This window comes from Mustelus asterias, unplaced genomic scaffold, assembly GCF_964213995.1.
Source record: "Mustelus asterias unplaced genomic scaffold, sMusAst1.hap1.1 HAP1_SCAFFOLD_2279, whole genome shotgun sequence".
Classification (NCBI taxonomy): Eukaryota; Metazoa; Chordata; class Chondrichthyes; order Carcharhiniformes; family Triakidae; genus Mustelus; species Mustelus asterias.
In genome coordinates this window covers 46,552-60,150 of record NW_027592224.1, presented here as the reverse complement: position 1 = coordinate 60,150, position 13,599 = coordinate 46,552, and the positions used below count along the sequence as shown (strand labels likewise).

Here is a 13,599-nt window from a genome sequence, read left to right as displayed (position 1 = left end):
CCACCCCAAGAGCTGCCATCCCAATCAGGGGCGCACTCAGGAACCTTAGTTTGCAATAGGAGACAGAGATCGTTTATGTTTCCTGTTGAATTATTGCCTCCTTTTTCAGGGAGCAATGGGGCCTGTAGACTCTGGCAATCGAGTACCTCATAGCTGTTCTTTGGTGTCGTTTTTACTGCGCCTGCAGCTTTGTCTCCAATTTGCCTCTTTTTGCATACATGTACTTCCAACCTGCAGCCACTATTAACAGAATTTTGGCGTGCACTTATCATGAATGCAATGCTTGTGGTTTACCCTTCAAAATCCGTCCTCCTACACCAGAACTGCACACTTCTGCATACGAACACAGAGGGAGTGAGAGAGAGAGTTGAGCAATGCAATCACAGGTACCGGGGGGTGGATGAGAACTATGGACCTGTTCTCCAACATTATGCATGCTAATTCTGCATTGGAGAACATAAGAAAAAATGAAGAAAAGGTGAAGGGGTGGGGAGGGAGGAGGAGGAGGGTCAGATGTTCCTCTGGGGGGGGGGAGGGGGAGGAGTGAGGCCAGATCATTCTCTGGCGGTGTGTGGGGAGGGTTGCAGAGGGGGGGGGGGGGGAGTGGGAGGGGTGGCAGTGAGGCCAGATCATTCTCGGTGGGGGGGGGGGGGGGGGGGGGGGTTGGCGGGGGGGGGGGGGGGGGAGTGAGACCAGATCGTTCTCTGGGGGGTGACTTCCTAGACTGTTTTCAGTTTTACTTCTGGTTTGATAGTGTCTTCTCTTAGTTCCCTTATGTTCTAGTGATGCACCTCAATGAGCACCCGGAAACAAGGCTTTAGTACTGAAGGCTTTAATACATTAACAATGAAACTACTAACACAAATTCACCCGTTCAGACTGAAGGGGTCCTGCCGGAGCAGGGGGTCTTATACCCTGCCACCGGAGGCGGGACCCCACTGGAGTGTGCCATGATAACACTTAGGACAGGTAAACACCCTATCCCAACAACATAGTACAACCCCCATAACAACAACACCCTAGCCCAACAGTAACACAATAACAACCCCAGTGGTGAACCAACGATGGTTCACCACATTCACCCCTCCTTTAGGAACCAAAGGTGGCGGGGTGGATGAAAACAGACAATGACAAACAAAAATAACAGGATTCACAAGTCCAGACGGTCTGGAGGACCACACCGACGCTGCGATCTTCTCAACACCGGTTGCGAAACCGGAGCAGGTGCTTGCGGTGGCTCTCTCAAAGCAACATCTGGCTGTCCCCTCAAAGACTCCCGGGCCGGCCGGCCCTGATGAGGCGATGGTGCAGGGGATCCTGGAACGTTTGGTGGTGGTGGTGGTGGTGATGATGGTGGCGCCGATCTCCGAGTCTCAGGCAAGCTGTACATGGGAGTAAAAGTGTTATGCACTGGTCCCGGTGCTGACCGCGCCACGTCTGGGGAAGTAATGAGGAGTAGTGGATCTGTGACTGGGGGAATAGGAGCGACAGGAGTTGCTACGTCCCCTGCGGGCGCCAGGTCTCTAATGGAGACAGTGTCCTCTCGCCCGTCAGGATATGCCACATAGGCATACTGAGGGTTGGCGTGGAGGAGTTGGACCGGTTCGACCAAGGGGTCGGACTTGCGAGCCCTCACATGGCGCCGCAGAAGGACGGGTCCTGGGTACGTCAACCAGGCTGGCAATGAGGTCCCCGAGGACGACTTCCGAGGGAATGAGAACATCCTCTCGTGGGGAGTAGCATTGGTTACCGTACACAGGAGGGAGCGGATAGAATGGAGCGCATTTGGAAGGACCTCCTGCCACCGGGAGACTGGAAGGCCCTTGGATTTCAGTGCCAGTAGGACAGCCTTCCAGACTGTAGCATTCTCCCTTTCCACCTGTCCGTTACCCCTAGGGTTGTAGCTCGTGGTTCTACTAGAGGCAATCCCGAATGAGAGCAGGAATTGCCTCAAGTCGGTGCTCATGAACGACGAGCCCCTGTCGCTATGAATATAGCAGGGGTACCCGAACAGGGTAAAAAGCTCACTGAATGCCTTGATGACGGTGGCAGTCGACGTGTCCGCACAGGGGAAAACAAACGGAAACCGGGAAAATTCGTCTATTATGTTAAGAAAATAGACATTCCGATCCGTTGAGGGAAGGGGGCCCTTAAAATCTACACTCAGCCTCTCAAAAGGGCGAGTGGCCTTGACCAAATGTGCCCGGTCTGGTCGATAAAAGTGTGGTTTGCATTCTGCGCAAATCCGACAACTTCTAGTAACTGACCTGACCTCCTCCACCGAGTAGGGTAGGTTGCGGGCTTTTATGAAGTGGTAGAGTCTGGTGACTCCAGGATGACACAGATCATTGTGGAGAGCCTTCAAGCGGTCCTCCTGCATGATGGCGCATGTTCCGCGCGAGAGGGCATCCGAGGGCTCATTGAGCTTCCCTGGACGATACATAATATCGTAATTATAGGTGGAGAGCTCAATTCTCCACCGCAAGATCTTATCGTTCTTGATCTTGCCCCTCTGCGTGTTACTAAACATAAACGCCACGGATCGTTGATCCGTGATCAGGGTGAACCGCTTACCTGCCAGGTAATGGCGCCAGTGTCTGACTGCCTCCACAATGGCCTGAGCCTCCTTCTCCACCGCTGAGTGCCGAATTTCGGGGCCTTGAAGGGTGCGGGAAAAAAACGCGACGGGCCTGCCTGCCTGGTTTAGTGTGGCGGCTAGGGCGAAATCAGATGCATCACTCTCCACCTGGAAGGGGATGGATTCATCCACCGCGTGCATCGTGGCTTTCGAAATGTCGCTTTTCAAAACCTTGAAGGCCAATTGGGCCTCCGGCGTAAGTGGGAAGGTCGTGGACTTAATGAGCGGACGAGCTTTGTCCGCATAGTTGGGGACCCACTGTGCATAGTACGAAAAGAACCCGAGGCATCTCCTGAGTGCTTTCGTGCTAGCGGGCAAGGGAAGTTCAGTGAGTGGTCGCATACGGTCTGGATCAGGGCCAATGACCCCGTTTTCCACCACGTATCCGAGGATGGCTAACTTACGCGTACGGAATACGCACTTCTCCCTGTTATAGGTCAGATTCAGGCGAGATGCAGTGCGCAGAAAGTGTTGGAGATTCGTGTCATGGTCCTGCTGGTCATGGCCGCAGATGGTGACGTTATCCAGGTACGGGAAGGTAGCCCGCAACCCGTTCTGGTCCACCATTCGGTCCACAGCACGCTGGAAGACCGAGACCCCATTGGTGACACCAAATGGAACCCTGAGGAATTGGTATAGACGACCATCCGCCTCAAAGGCCGTATATTGTCGGTCCTCTGGGCGGATGGGGAGTTGATGGTAGGCGGACTTAAGGTCTATGGTAGAAAACACTCGGTACTGCGCAATCTGATTGACCATATCAGAAATGCGCGGGAGAGGATACGCATCCAGCTGCGTGTATCTATTAATGGTCTGACTATAGTCGATGACCATCCGAGGTTTGTTCCCGCTTTTGACTACCACGACCTGCGCTCTCCACGGACTAGCACTGGCCTGTATGATCCCTTCCTTGAGGAGCCGCTGAACCTCAGATCTAATAAAGATCCGGTCCTCAGCGCTGTAACGCCTACTTTTAGTAGCGATGGGCTTGCAGCCAGGTACCAGATTTTTAAAAAGGGATGGTGTCGTGATCTTCAGGGTGGATAGATTGCACGCGGGGCGTTTTGGGCAATTTGGAGGCTGCGGCTGGTTCCCTACGGCCAGTGAAGGGAGTGGCCCACCGTACTGTAGGATCACACTCTTCATGTGGACCATAAAATTTAGTCCGAGGAGAATTGGCGCGCAAAGGTGAGGTAACACAAGGAGCCTGTATTGCTCGTAGACTGTGCCCTGTACCTCAAGAGTTACCATACATCGTCCTTGGATCGGTACAGACCGGGACTGTGATGCCATGGAAATGGTCTGCTTGGCAGGGAGAACCCGGAGTCCACACCTTTTAGCAGTTTCAGGGTGTATGAAACTTTCGGTGCTCCCACTGTCAAACAGACAATTTACAGTTCTGCCACTAACCTTTACCTCCATCATAGAATGTTCCAGTCTGAAATGCCTGGTCTGATCCAGAGAGATCGACGCCACCGTTGGCCCCTGGGCGTCACTGCATGCTGCCGATGTGGATGCTGAGGACCCCTGCTGGTCGCTCCTAGTCGTCGTGGACCATGATGGCCGCCCCCATGAATCGCACATGGGCGAGGGCGCCAAGCGCAGCGACTCCTGGTGGTCTTCCTCCTCCTCTGTTTGCCACGATGGCGCCGTCCTGAGGTCGCACGTGGTCGGACCTCGTGGGTACTGCAGCGCCGAAGGAGATGGTCTCCGTTCTGGAGGGTTACAAGCTGCACTGCCGTTTTTAGGTTTGGACCTGCAGACTTTGCTGTAGTGGCCTTTTTTACCGCACTGGCTGCAGATTGCCGTTCTTGCCGGACACTGCTGCCGTGGATGCTTAGCCCCACCGCAAAAATAGCATCGCTGGCCCCCTGGAGCTGCCGCCGTCGTCGAATCGATCTGGGAGCGCGGGTTCGCGGGGCGAGGAGGGAGCAGAGCTTGCTCCAACCACGTTGACTGCACGTGGTCCTCGGGGTACAGCGCCAAGCTCTTCGACGCCGCCTCCAACCTCACGGCCATCCCCGTTGCCTGGGTCAAGTTGAGTTTCCCCTTTTCTAGTAATTTAAGTCTGATATACGAGGACCCTACCCCTACTACGAACGCGTCTCGGGCGAGGTCGTGCATGTACTGCTCGGCGGAGACGTCCTTACAGTCACAAGCCCTGGCAAGCTGCAGGAGTTCATTGGCGTAGTCTTCTATGGTCTCGCCCGACTGCCGACGTCGTGTAGCGAGGAGATAACGAGCGTGAATCTCGTTGGGTGGCGTAATGTACCTATTCTTTAGGAGCTCGACGGCACCCTGGTAAGTGGAAGCTGCACGAATGGCTAGGTAAATCGTGTCGCTTACCCTTGCGTGGAGGACCTGGAGTCTATCACTGTCCGTAGTGATAGCTACCGAGGCTGCCAGGTAGTCCTCGAAGCACTTCCACCAATGTTCGAACGTGTTAGCTGCACCGACCGCACGTGGGTCCAGTGTCAGACGATCCGGTTTTAGGATCTGCTCCATATTCTCAGTTAATGTATTAAATTGATGCACCTCAATGAGCACCCGGAAACAAGGCTTTAGTACTGAAGGCTTTAATACATTAACAATGAAACTACTAACACAAATTCACCCGTTCAGACTGAAGGGGTCCTGCCGGAGCAGGGGGTCTTATACCCTGCCACCGGAGGCGGGACCCCACTGGAGTGTGCCATGATAACACTTAGGACAGGTAAACACCCTATCCCAACAACATAGTACAACCCCCATAACAACAACACCCTAGCCCAACAGTAACACAATAACAACCCCAGTGGTGAACCAACGATGGTTCACCACATCTAGAGAGTCAAAAAGTAGTAACGAAGCCAATAGTTTAGAACCAGCTGCAAAACTTATAAGAGCTAAATAAGATTATAAAGACACAGACAGTTCTTACTCATACTATGTCCAATGTTACTTTTTACAGAGTTTTTAACAATTCCTAACATCACTGAAGTAAAAGAAAATATGACCCTCGGAATGTCATTGGCACCAAATCCGAAAAAAGGCTTTCTGGTAAGAAACATAAGTTTTTTTTAATTTTTAATTTTATGACTACACAAAGAATTAAAGGCAGGTCAAATTTCAGTTTTCTTTTTCCGTCAAATACAAGAGATGAACTCTATGGGCCTGATTTTACCATTTTCATTCTAAGTGCTGAATCTGGGCGCAATTCAGATCCAACTTGGTAATCTGCTTTCAGGCGCCCACATACGCACTCAGCCTGAAAAAAAAATTGCGGGTCCGATTCGCGCTGTGGGTGGGGCTTAGCGCGCCCGAAACGACCGGAGCTCTGAACTGCGCATGCGCAGTTAGAAAAACATTTGAAAAAGCGCGCCTGTGTCCGATCGCTCCTGAGCTGCAGAAAGCGGAGAAAGCGGCCCGGGAGCGAAAAGTGAGAGCGATGGTCCCCACACCCACCACCCCCCCGCTACCCAGATCGATCACGACCTCTGCCCCTTTCCCTGCCACCGATGGCCTGCAGAGTGGCAGCGGACCCCCCTGCCGCCCCCACCAGAGATCCATCTGCCCCTCCACCCCCCCCACCCCCCACACCAGTGACCGATCAGGCCTCCCCCACTGCCCCGCTCCCCCACCCCCACCCCCCCCCGCTCAGAGAATGATCTGGCTTCACTCCCCCCCTTCACCCCCCGAGAACGATCTGGTGTCACTCCCCCTCCCCTCGCCAGAGACTGATCTGGCCTCACCACCACCCCCCCGCCCCCGCCAGAAGAACATCTGACCCATCTCCTCCTCCCTCCCCATCCCCTCACCAGAGAATGATCTGACCCACCTCCCTCCCCCGCCCCCCCCAACCAGACAACGATCGGCCCTCCCCCCCCCCCCCCCACCACCAGACAATGATGGGCCCTCCCTCCCCCCCTCCTCCTCCCCACCAGAGATACATCTGACCTGCCTCCTCCTCGTCCTCCAACCCCCCAACCAGACAATGATCTGGCCTCAGATCTGGTAAAGGGGGAAATGCTGATAAAGTTGGGCGGGCAGTTCATTAATTCAATTTAAATGCATGCAATTGCATTTAAATCACCGTTGCGCCCGTTTCGGGCGCGAATCAGATCGCGGCCATTCCCGGGTCTCAGTAAAGTGGCCATTTGCATGGACGTGGGCGCGGATCACGTTAATGGCCTCACACCCGACTTTACCACATTTTTGTGCCCGAAAACGGGTGCGACCCAATGGTAAAATAGGGCCCAATATCTGTCATTACCCACAAACACCTATGGTGATGTCACAGCAAAAGCATGTGACTAATTACACAGAGATGCATTGCTTTACAATACATAGCATCCCTTTCCCTTTCCTTCAGTAGCTCAATTACCCACTACGAGCCTCAGTAACGTTATCAAGTATTATTATCTACATATGCATGATTAATTTGAGAGTCTTTTTGGTGGACATCGATTTCATTTCGGTAAGATACGACAGCCTGGATCTTTGACATCCTCAGTAGCCTGTTGCTCACAAATATCAGTTACTTCATCTTGAGAAGTTGCTTCGTTGTCAGCTTCCAGGGATGTTGAATGTTCTACTGCAGTAGAATCTGAACTTGGTTCTACAATAATCCTTGGTGCATGGATTTCACAACATTGGGTGTCTGGCATGAGCCTTTCTGAAACTGATTTGATTGATTATTGTCACACGTATTAGTATGCAGTGAAAAGTATTGTTTCTTGCGTGCTATACATACAGAGCATACTGTTCATAGAGAAGGTAAGGAGAGGGTGCAGAATGTAATGTTACAGTCATAGCTAGGGTACCGAGAGAAAGATCAACTTAATATAAGGTAGGTCCATTCAAAAGCCTAATGGCAGCAAGGAAGAAGCTATTCTTGATTTGGTTGGTACCTGACTTCAGACTTTTATATCTTTTTCCGGAAGACGGAAGAAGGTGGAAGAGAGTATGTCCAGAGTGCATAGGGTCCTTGATTATGCTGGCTTCTTTTCCGAGGCAGCGGGAAGTGTAGACAGAGTCAATGGATGAGAGGCTGGTTTGCGTGATGAACTGGGCTTCGTCCATGACCCTTTTGTAGTTTCTTGCGGTCTTGCTCAGAGCCATGCCAAGGTGTGACACATCCACAAAAGATGATTTAGAGTCATAGACGTTTACAGCATGGAAACAGGCACTTCGGCCCAACTTGTCCATGCCGCACCTTTTTTTAACCCCTAAGCTAGTCCAAATTGCCCGCATTTGACCCATATGCCTCGATAGTCATCTTATCCATGTAACTGTCTAAACACTCTTTAAAGGACAAAATGGTACCCGCCCCTATTACTACCTCTGGCAGCTTGTTCCACCACCCTCTGTGTGAAAACATTGCCCCTCTGGACCCTTTTGTATCTCTCCCCTCTCACCTTAAACTTATGCCCTCTAGTTTTAGACTCCCCTACCTTTGGGAAAAGATACTGACTATCTAGCTGATCTTTGCCCCTCATTATTTTACAGACCTCTATAAAATCAGCCCTAAGCCTACTACGCTCCAGAGAAAAAGGTTCCAGTCTATCCAGCCTCTCCTGATAACGCAAACCATCAAGTCCCGGTAGCATCCTCGTGAATCTTTTCTGCACTCTTTCCAGTTTAATAATATCCTTTCTATAATAACGTGACCAGAACTGTACACAGTATTCCAAGTGTGGCCTTACCAATGTCTTGTACAACTTCAACAAGACGTCCCAACTCCTGTATTCAATGTTCTGACCAATGAAACCAAGCATGCCGAATGCCTTCTTCACCACTCTGCCCACCTGTGCCTCCACTTTCAAGGAGCTATGAACCTGTACCCCTCGATCTCTTTGTTCTGTAACTCCCCCCAACGCTCTACCATTAACTGAGTAAGTCCTGCCCTGGTTTGATCAACCAAAATGCATTACCTCACATTTATCTAAATTAAACTCCACCTGCCATTCGTCAGCCCACTGGCCCAATTGATCAAGATCCCGTTGCAATCCAAGATAACCTTCTTCACTGTCTACTATGCCACCAATCTTGGTATCATTTTCTTAGATTCTTTGTAGAGGATATCCTTGTCCATTATGTGACCTAGATAGCTGAGTGATGATTTGAAAAATTCATAATTTTTGTTCTTCACGTGGAGGTACAAGTATGATGTGTGAGTCGGATGCCACCTTTCCACCTAACCCGTAATACAGTGAATGGGTAAGGTGTCCACTAGGCCTCCTGTCCTTGGCCCTATTGAAGCCCTTAACTGCCCAATTAATGACAATTAAGGACCTCATTTTGTCTCCACTGCCATAAAAGTGATAGTAAGTGATAGTAAGTGATCTCCACATCATAAAAGTGATAGGCATGGGAAAATGGACAAGAGTGGGGAGCCCACTTTTTCCCCAACTGAGGTGCAGATGTGGAAGGATTTGGAGACACACTCTTTTGGGCATGCCCTCTGAAGATCTGTGGCACCCTCCTCCCTCCTCCAAGACGGTACTCACTTTTGTGCATTCCCACCTCCAATCCCCATCCCAACCTCCAAAACGAATCCCCTCCCATCCCTTTTTAGAGCATCTCATAATCCCAGACTCACCTCTGGGGGGAGGGGGAGGGGGTGGGATTGGGAGTGGGCAATCCTGCAAGGAGGAAATGATTATATACTGTTTTACTGATCTCTAAAATATATTTATCCCTCATTCTTTCTTTCAGACATGTGGGCCACTTTACTCTTACAAATGTGGAGGTCTATATTATGCAGCTGGAGCCTGTTTGAATGTAAGCTCCACTTTTGAAGTTGTAAACACCATTGCACCTACAGTGAAAGGTATGCCTCACAGGAACTTGATTCTGTATGCTTTAATTCTTGATTCTTAATGCGTGATTCTTTATGCTTTATGCGGCACGGTGGCACAGTGTTTAGCACTGCTGCCTCACAGCCCGGGTTCGATTTCCGGCTTGGGTAACTGTCTGTGCAGAGTCTGCATATTCTCCCCGTGTCTGTGTGGGTTTCCTCCGGGTGCTCCAGTTTCCTCCCACAGTCCGAAAGACGTGCTGGTTAGGTGCATTGGCCATGCTAAATTCTCCCTCAGTGTGTCCGAACGGGTACCGGATTGTGGCGACTAGGGGATTTTCACAGTAATTTTCATTGCAGTGTTAATGTAAGCCTCCTTGTCACACTAATGAATAAACTTTAAACTTTAAACAAAAACAAGTAATGACATACACATACAGAAATTGAAAAAGTGAACATCTGTATTCAACAGAACTTCCAATTTAGGGAAAAAGGCCACCACGTTCAGAAACAAAGCCAACCCACAGAAGATTTGATTATTTTTCACTAAGCATTTCCCAAAAAGGATCTTGCTGAAAACAACAAGCAGTGACATTAAAAGAATACTTTGATCAGAAGACAAGGCACTTAGTTATTGTTGCTAGGATTGGTAATAGCTGCCACAAAACTATCTATATATGTAGATGTGCTTTGTCAAAAGTATTGACCCTTTGACTTGGCTTTGTGATGATTCTTTAATTGAGGAATGAAAACCAAACCAGTAAAATTGAAAACGTGCCAAGTAGCATCAGTCTAGGATTTTCAAATTGACTGGTTAGCACAATATAGCACACGATGCTCTCTCTATAGAAATTTGTCTTTGTGGAATAATCACAGGAACTTGATTCTGTATGCTTTAATTCTTGATTCTTAATGCGTGATTCTTTATGCTTTATGCGGCACGGTGGCACAGTGTTTAGCTCTGCTGCCTCACAGCCCGGGTTCGATTTCCAGCTTGGGTCACTGTCTGTGCAGAGTCTGCATATTCTCCCCGTGTCTGCGTGGGTTTCCTCCGGGTGCTCCAGTTTCCTCCCACAGTCCGAAAGACCTGCTGGTTAGGTGCATTGGCCATGCTAAATTCTCCCTCAGTGTACCCAAACAGGTACCGGATTGTGGCGACTAGGGGATTTTCACAGTAATTTTCATTACAGTGTTAATGTAAGCCTCCTCAATGACCCAGAAGTAAACTGCCGCTCAGATCCAAATAAAAGCAGAAAATGCTGGAAATACTCAGCAGGTCAGGCTGCATCAATAGAGAGAGAAACCGAGTTAACCTTTCAGGTTGATGACCTTTCTTCAGAACTTGGCAAAATTAGAAATGTAAGATTTTAGGCATGTGATATGGGGAAGGATGGCAAATGAGCAGAAGGGGAGGTGGCTGATAAGGCAGAAGATGGGAGTCATTTGGCGGAATTTTCCAGCCATTCATGCCATTGCTGCAAGCAAGGACGGAGAATTTGACCCTCAGCCAAATCTCCATTCACTATAGCAGGACCAGAGAAACCCACTGCTGTGAATGGCTGGAACATTTTGGTCATTAAGCGCCGGAACTAAGGGGAGTAGTAATGGGAGAAGTGAGGAAACAAAAGATAGGACCAGACTTTGCAAATCTGTTTCTTCCTCCAAAGATGCTCTCTGACCGACTGAGTATTTGCCGCATTTTCTATTTTTATTTTAGCTTTCCAGCATCCACAGTGTTTTGCTTCTGTATCAGACTCCGACCCATTCAGTACACCAATTCTTCATACATTTCATTGCAAACTACAAGTATTTTCTTTTACTAAGTTTTTAATGTTTCACTTGTAACAAACTGCAGTTCAAAGAAGAATTTTCGTCATCAATGTAAGGAATTAATTTTAACACAAAGTTTCATTTTTTTGACCTGTTTCTTTCAAGTAGAGTATCTGTTGTTATAATGGATTTACCTTGCATCAGCTTGGTAAAACTATTCAGCTAATGATAGCAATGGAGTAAGTAATAAGAATCTAATTGAAATCCTGCCATGTGCCACTTTCTCATTCTAGGCTTGTCACGGTTAATAAGTGTTTGAAATCATATTTAATGGATGGATTTGGCTGTGACTTCAAAGGAGCAAAGCTCTACCTGCATGTTTACAAAATATTTGGGGTGGTACTAAACAAACTAAATTCAAAAACAAATTCAATCTTGCTTCTAATTTTAGTAACAATGGCAATGCTTTAAGCAGTCAATCCATTTTCTCTACCTGAAAGTTAATGACAAATGAACCGACTTCAGCCTTCCTTGTCCAGCTTGAACAAGGGCACTTGGGAGGTTGATAGGCTCTCCACCCCACACCTTCCCACCTCAATTATACGCTCCCCCCATCCCCAGCTTCTGAGCCCACTCCAGGGATTGGTGGGTGGGGAGGCAGTATTAAATTCTGGCCCATGAGTGCCTAAAGTTAAAGTAAAGAAAAATTATTTATTAGTCACAAGTAGGCTTACATTAACACTGCAGTGAAATTGCTGTGAAAATCCCCTGGTCGACATATTCTGGCGCCTGTTCAGGTACACTGAGGGAGAATTTAGCATGACCAATGCACCTAACATGCACATCTTTGGACTTTGCAAGGAAACTGGAGCACCCGGGGGAAACCCACGCAGACACAGGGAGAATGTGCAGACTCCGCAAGACAGTGACCCACAAGCCAGGAATCGAACCCGGGTCCCTGGCACTGTGAGGCAGCAGTGCTAACCACTGTGCCACCTAGCTATTTCATTTGAGGAAAATATCCTTAGTGTTTACATCTTTTATATGATTTAACTCCCAAATGAAGCAGTTGCAGTTGAAGGATTGGTACATTAAGCAGCGTCAGGTTTCCCTAAGGGTTTTGCATGAAGCATTATTTTCAGCAGCTTTTCCCCACAAGTTTCTTCCCCTTTCTAGTTATGCTGATTCATGCTAGTTTATCCATGCCAGCTTGCTGTTCTCCTCCTGTTCCTCATCCAAATGGCAATGTGCTAGGAATGGGAGCGAGTTTCGTCTTGATATTCTCCCATGAGAGGCAGGATTGTAGCCAAGCCAAGTTCTATTAACACCGAGTTTGTATTCAGCAGTGGCCAGAAGTGGAAATGTGCTTTGTTTCCCTCTGCCTAGCACAAAACGATTTGCATCAATTCTAGTGTGTGTCGCCAGCACGACCCAGGTTGTGATAACTTAATTATTTCATTCAACACACACTGGGGCTTAGATTTCCGCTCCCACTTTGGGAACACAGAGTTGGGACATTTCCTGGCTCTACAAACTAGAAAGTGCCCAGGATTTTTTTATCTGGAGCGTAGGAGGCTGAGGGGTGACCTTATAGAGGTCTATAAAATAATGAGGGGCATAGACAAGGTAGATAGTCAATATCTTTTCCCAAAGGGAGGGGAGTCTAAAACTAGAGGGCATAGGTTTAAGGTGAGAGGGGAGAGATACAAAAGTGTCCAGAGGGACAATCTTTTCACACAGAGGGTGGTGAGTGTCTGGAATAAGCTGCCAGAGGTAGTAGTAGAGGCGGGTACAATTTTATCTTTTAAAAAGCATTTAGATAGTTACATGGGTACGATGGGTTTAGAGGGATATGGGCCAAATGCGGGCAATTGGGATTAGTTGAAGGGTTTTTTAAAAAAAATATGGGCGGCATGGACAAGTTGGGCCGAAGGGCCTGTTTCCGTGCTGTAAACCTCTATGACTCTATGACTCTATGAATGATGGATTATCGTTTTGTTTTTGGCAGGGGGTGGGGTGGCGGCAGGGGTTGGGTTGGGGGAGAGATGGTATTCTTCAGGAGTCAAGCTTGCCAACCTCAGAATGAATGATGAGGCTGCCTTGTGTGGAGACGGACTGGGCAGAAGGCCAGGTATATTCCGGTACTGTGTTCAAGATTTATATTTTAAAAACCAAGAACAGCCCTCGAGCCCGCATCCCTGAAACGCTTCCCAAGCTATCTTCTGTCCTCGACCCACACAATAAACTTTCATACACTCTATGCCAAACAAAGCTTCTCCTTGCAATCCCTCGTGGATATTTATAGCCCTTGTACCAATTTAGTGCCAATTCATGCCAACACATGATCACCTCACTCATTACCCTTTACCCTTGCACCTACCATGCCAAGCCACCCCGTATCCACCGTGGTCAG

At 48.8% G+C, this 13,599-nt stretch overlaps 1 protein-coding gene across 1 annotated transcript in view; it reads left to right on the top strand.

Moving 5' to 3' along the window:
- Nucleotides 1-5,586: 5,586 nt before the first annotated feature.
- The window catches only part of LOC144489532 (integrin alpha-1-like), a gene marked incomplete at its 3' end in the record, with an annotated part of 54,289 nt that continues 46,276 nt past the window's right edge, over nucleotides 5,587-13,599 (top strand). Inside the window, exons 1-2 of the mRNA XM_078207400.1 lie at nucleotides 5,587-5,677; nucleotides 9,335-9,449. Coding sequence (XP_078063526.1) covers nucleotides 5,630-5,677; nucleotides 9,335-9,449 — 163 coding nt within the window. The remainder of the gene's footprint in view (nucleotides 5,678-9,334; nucleotides 9,450-13,599) is intronic.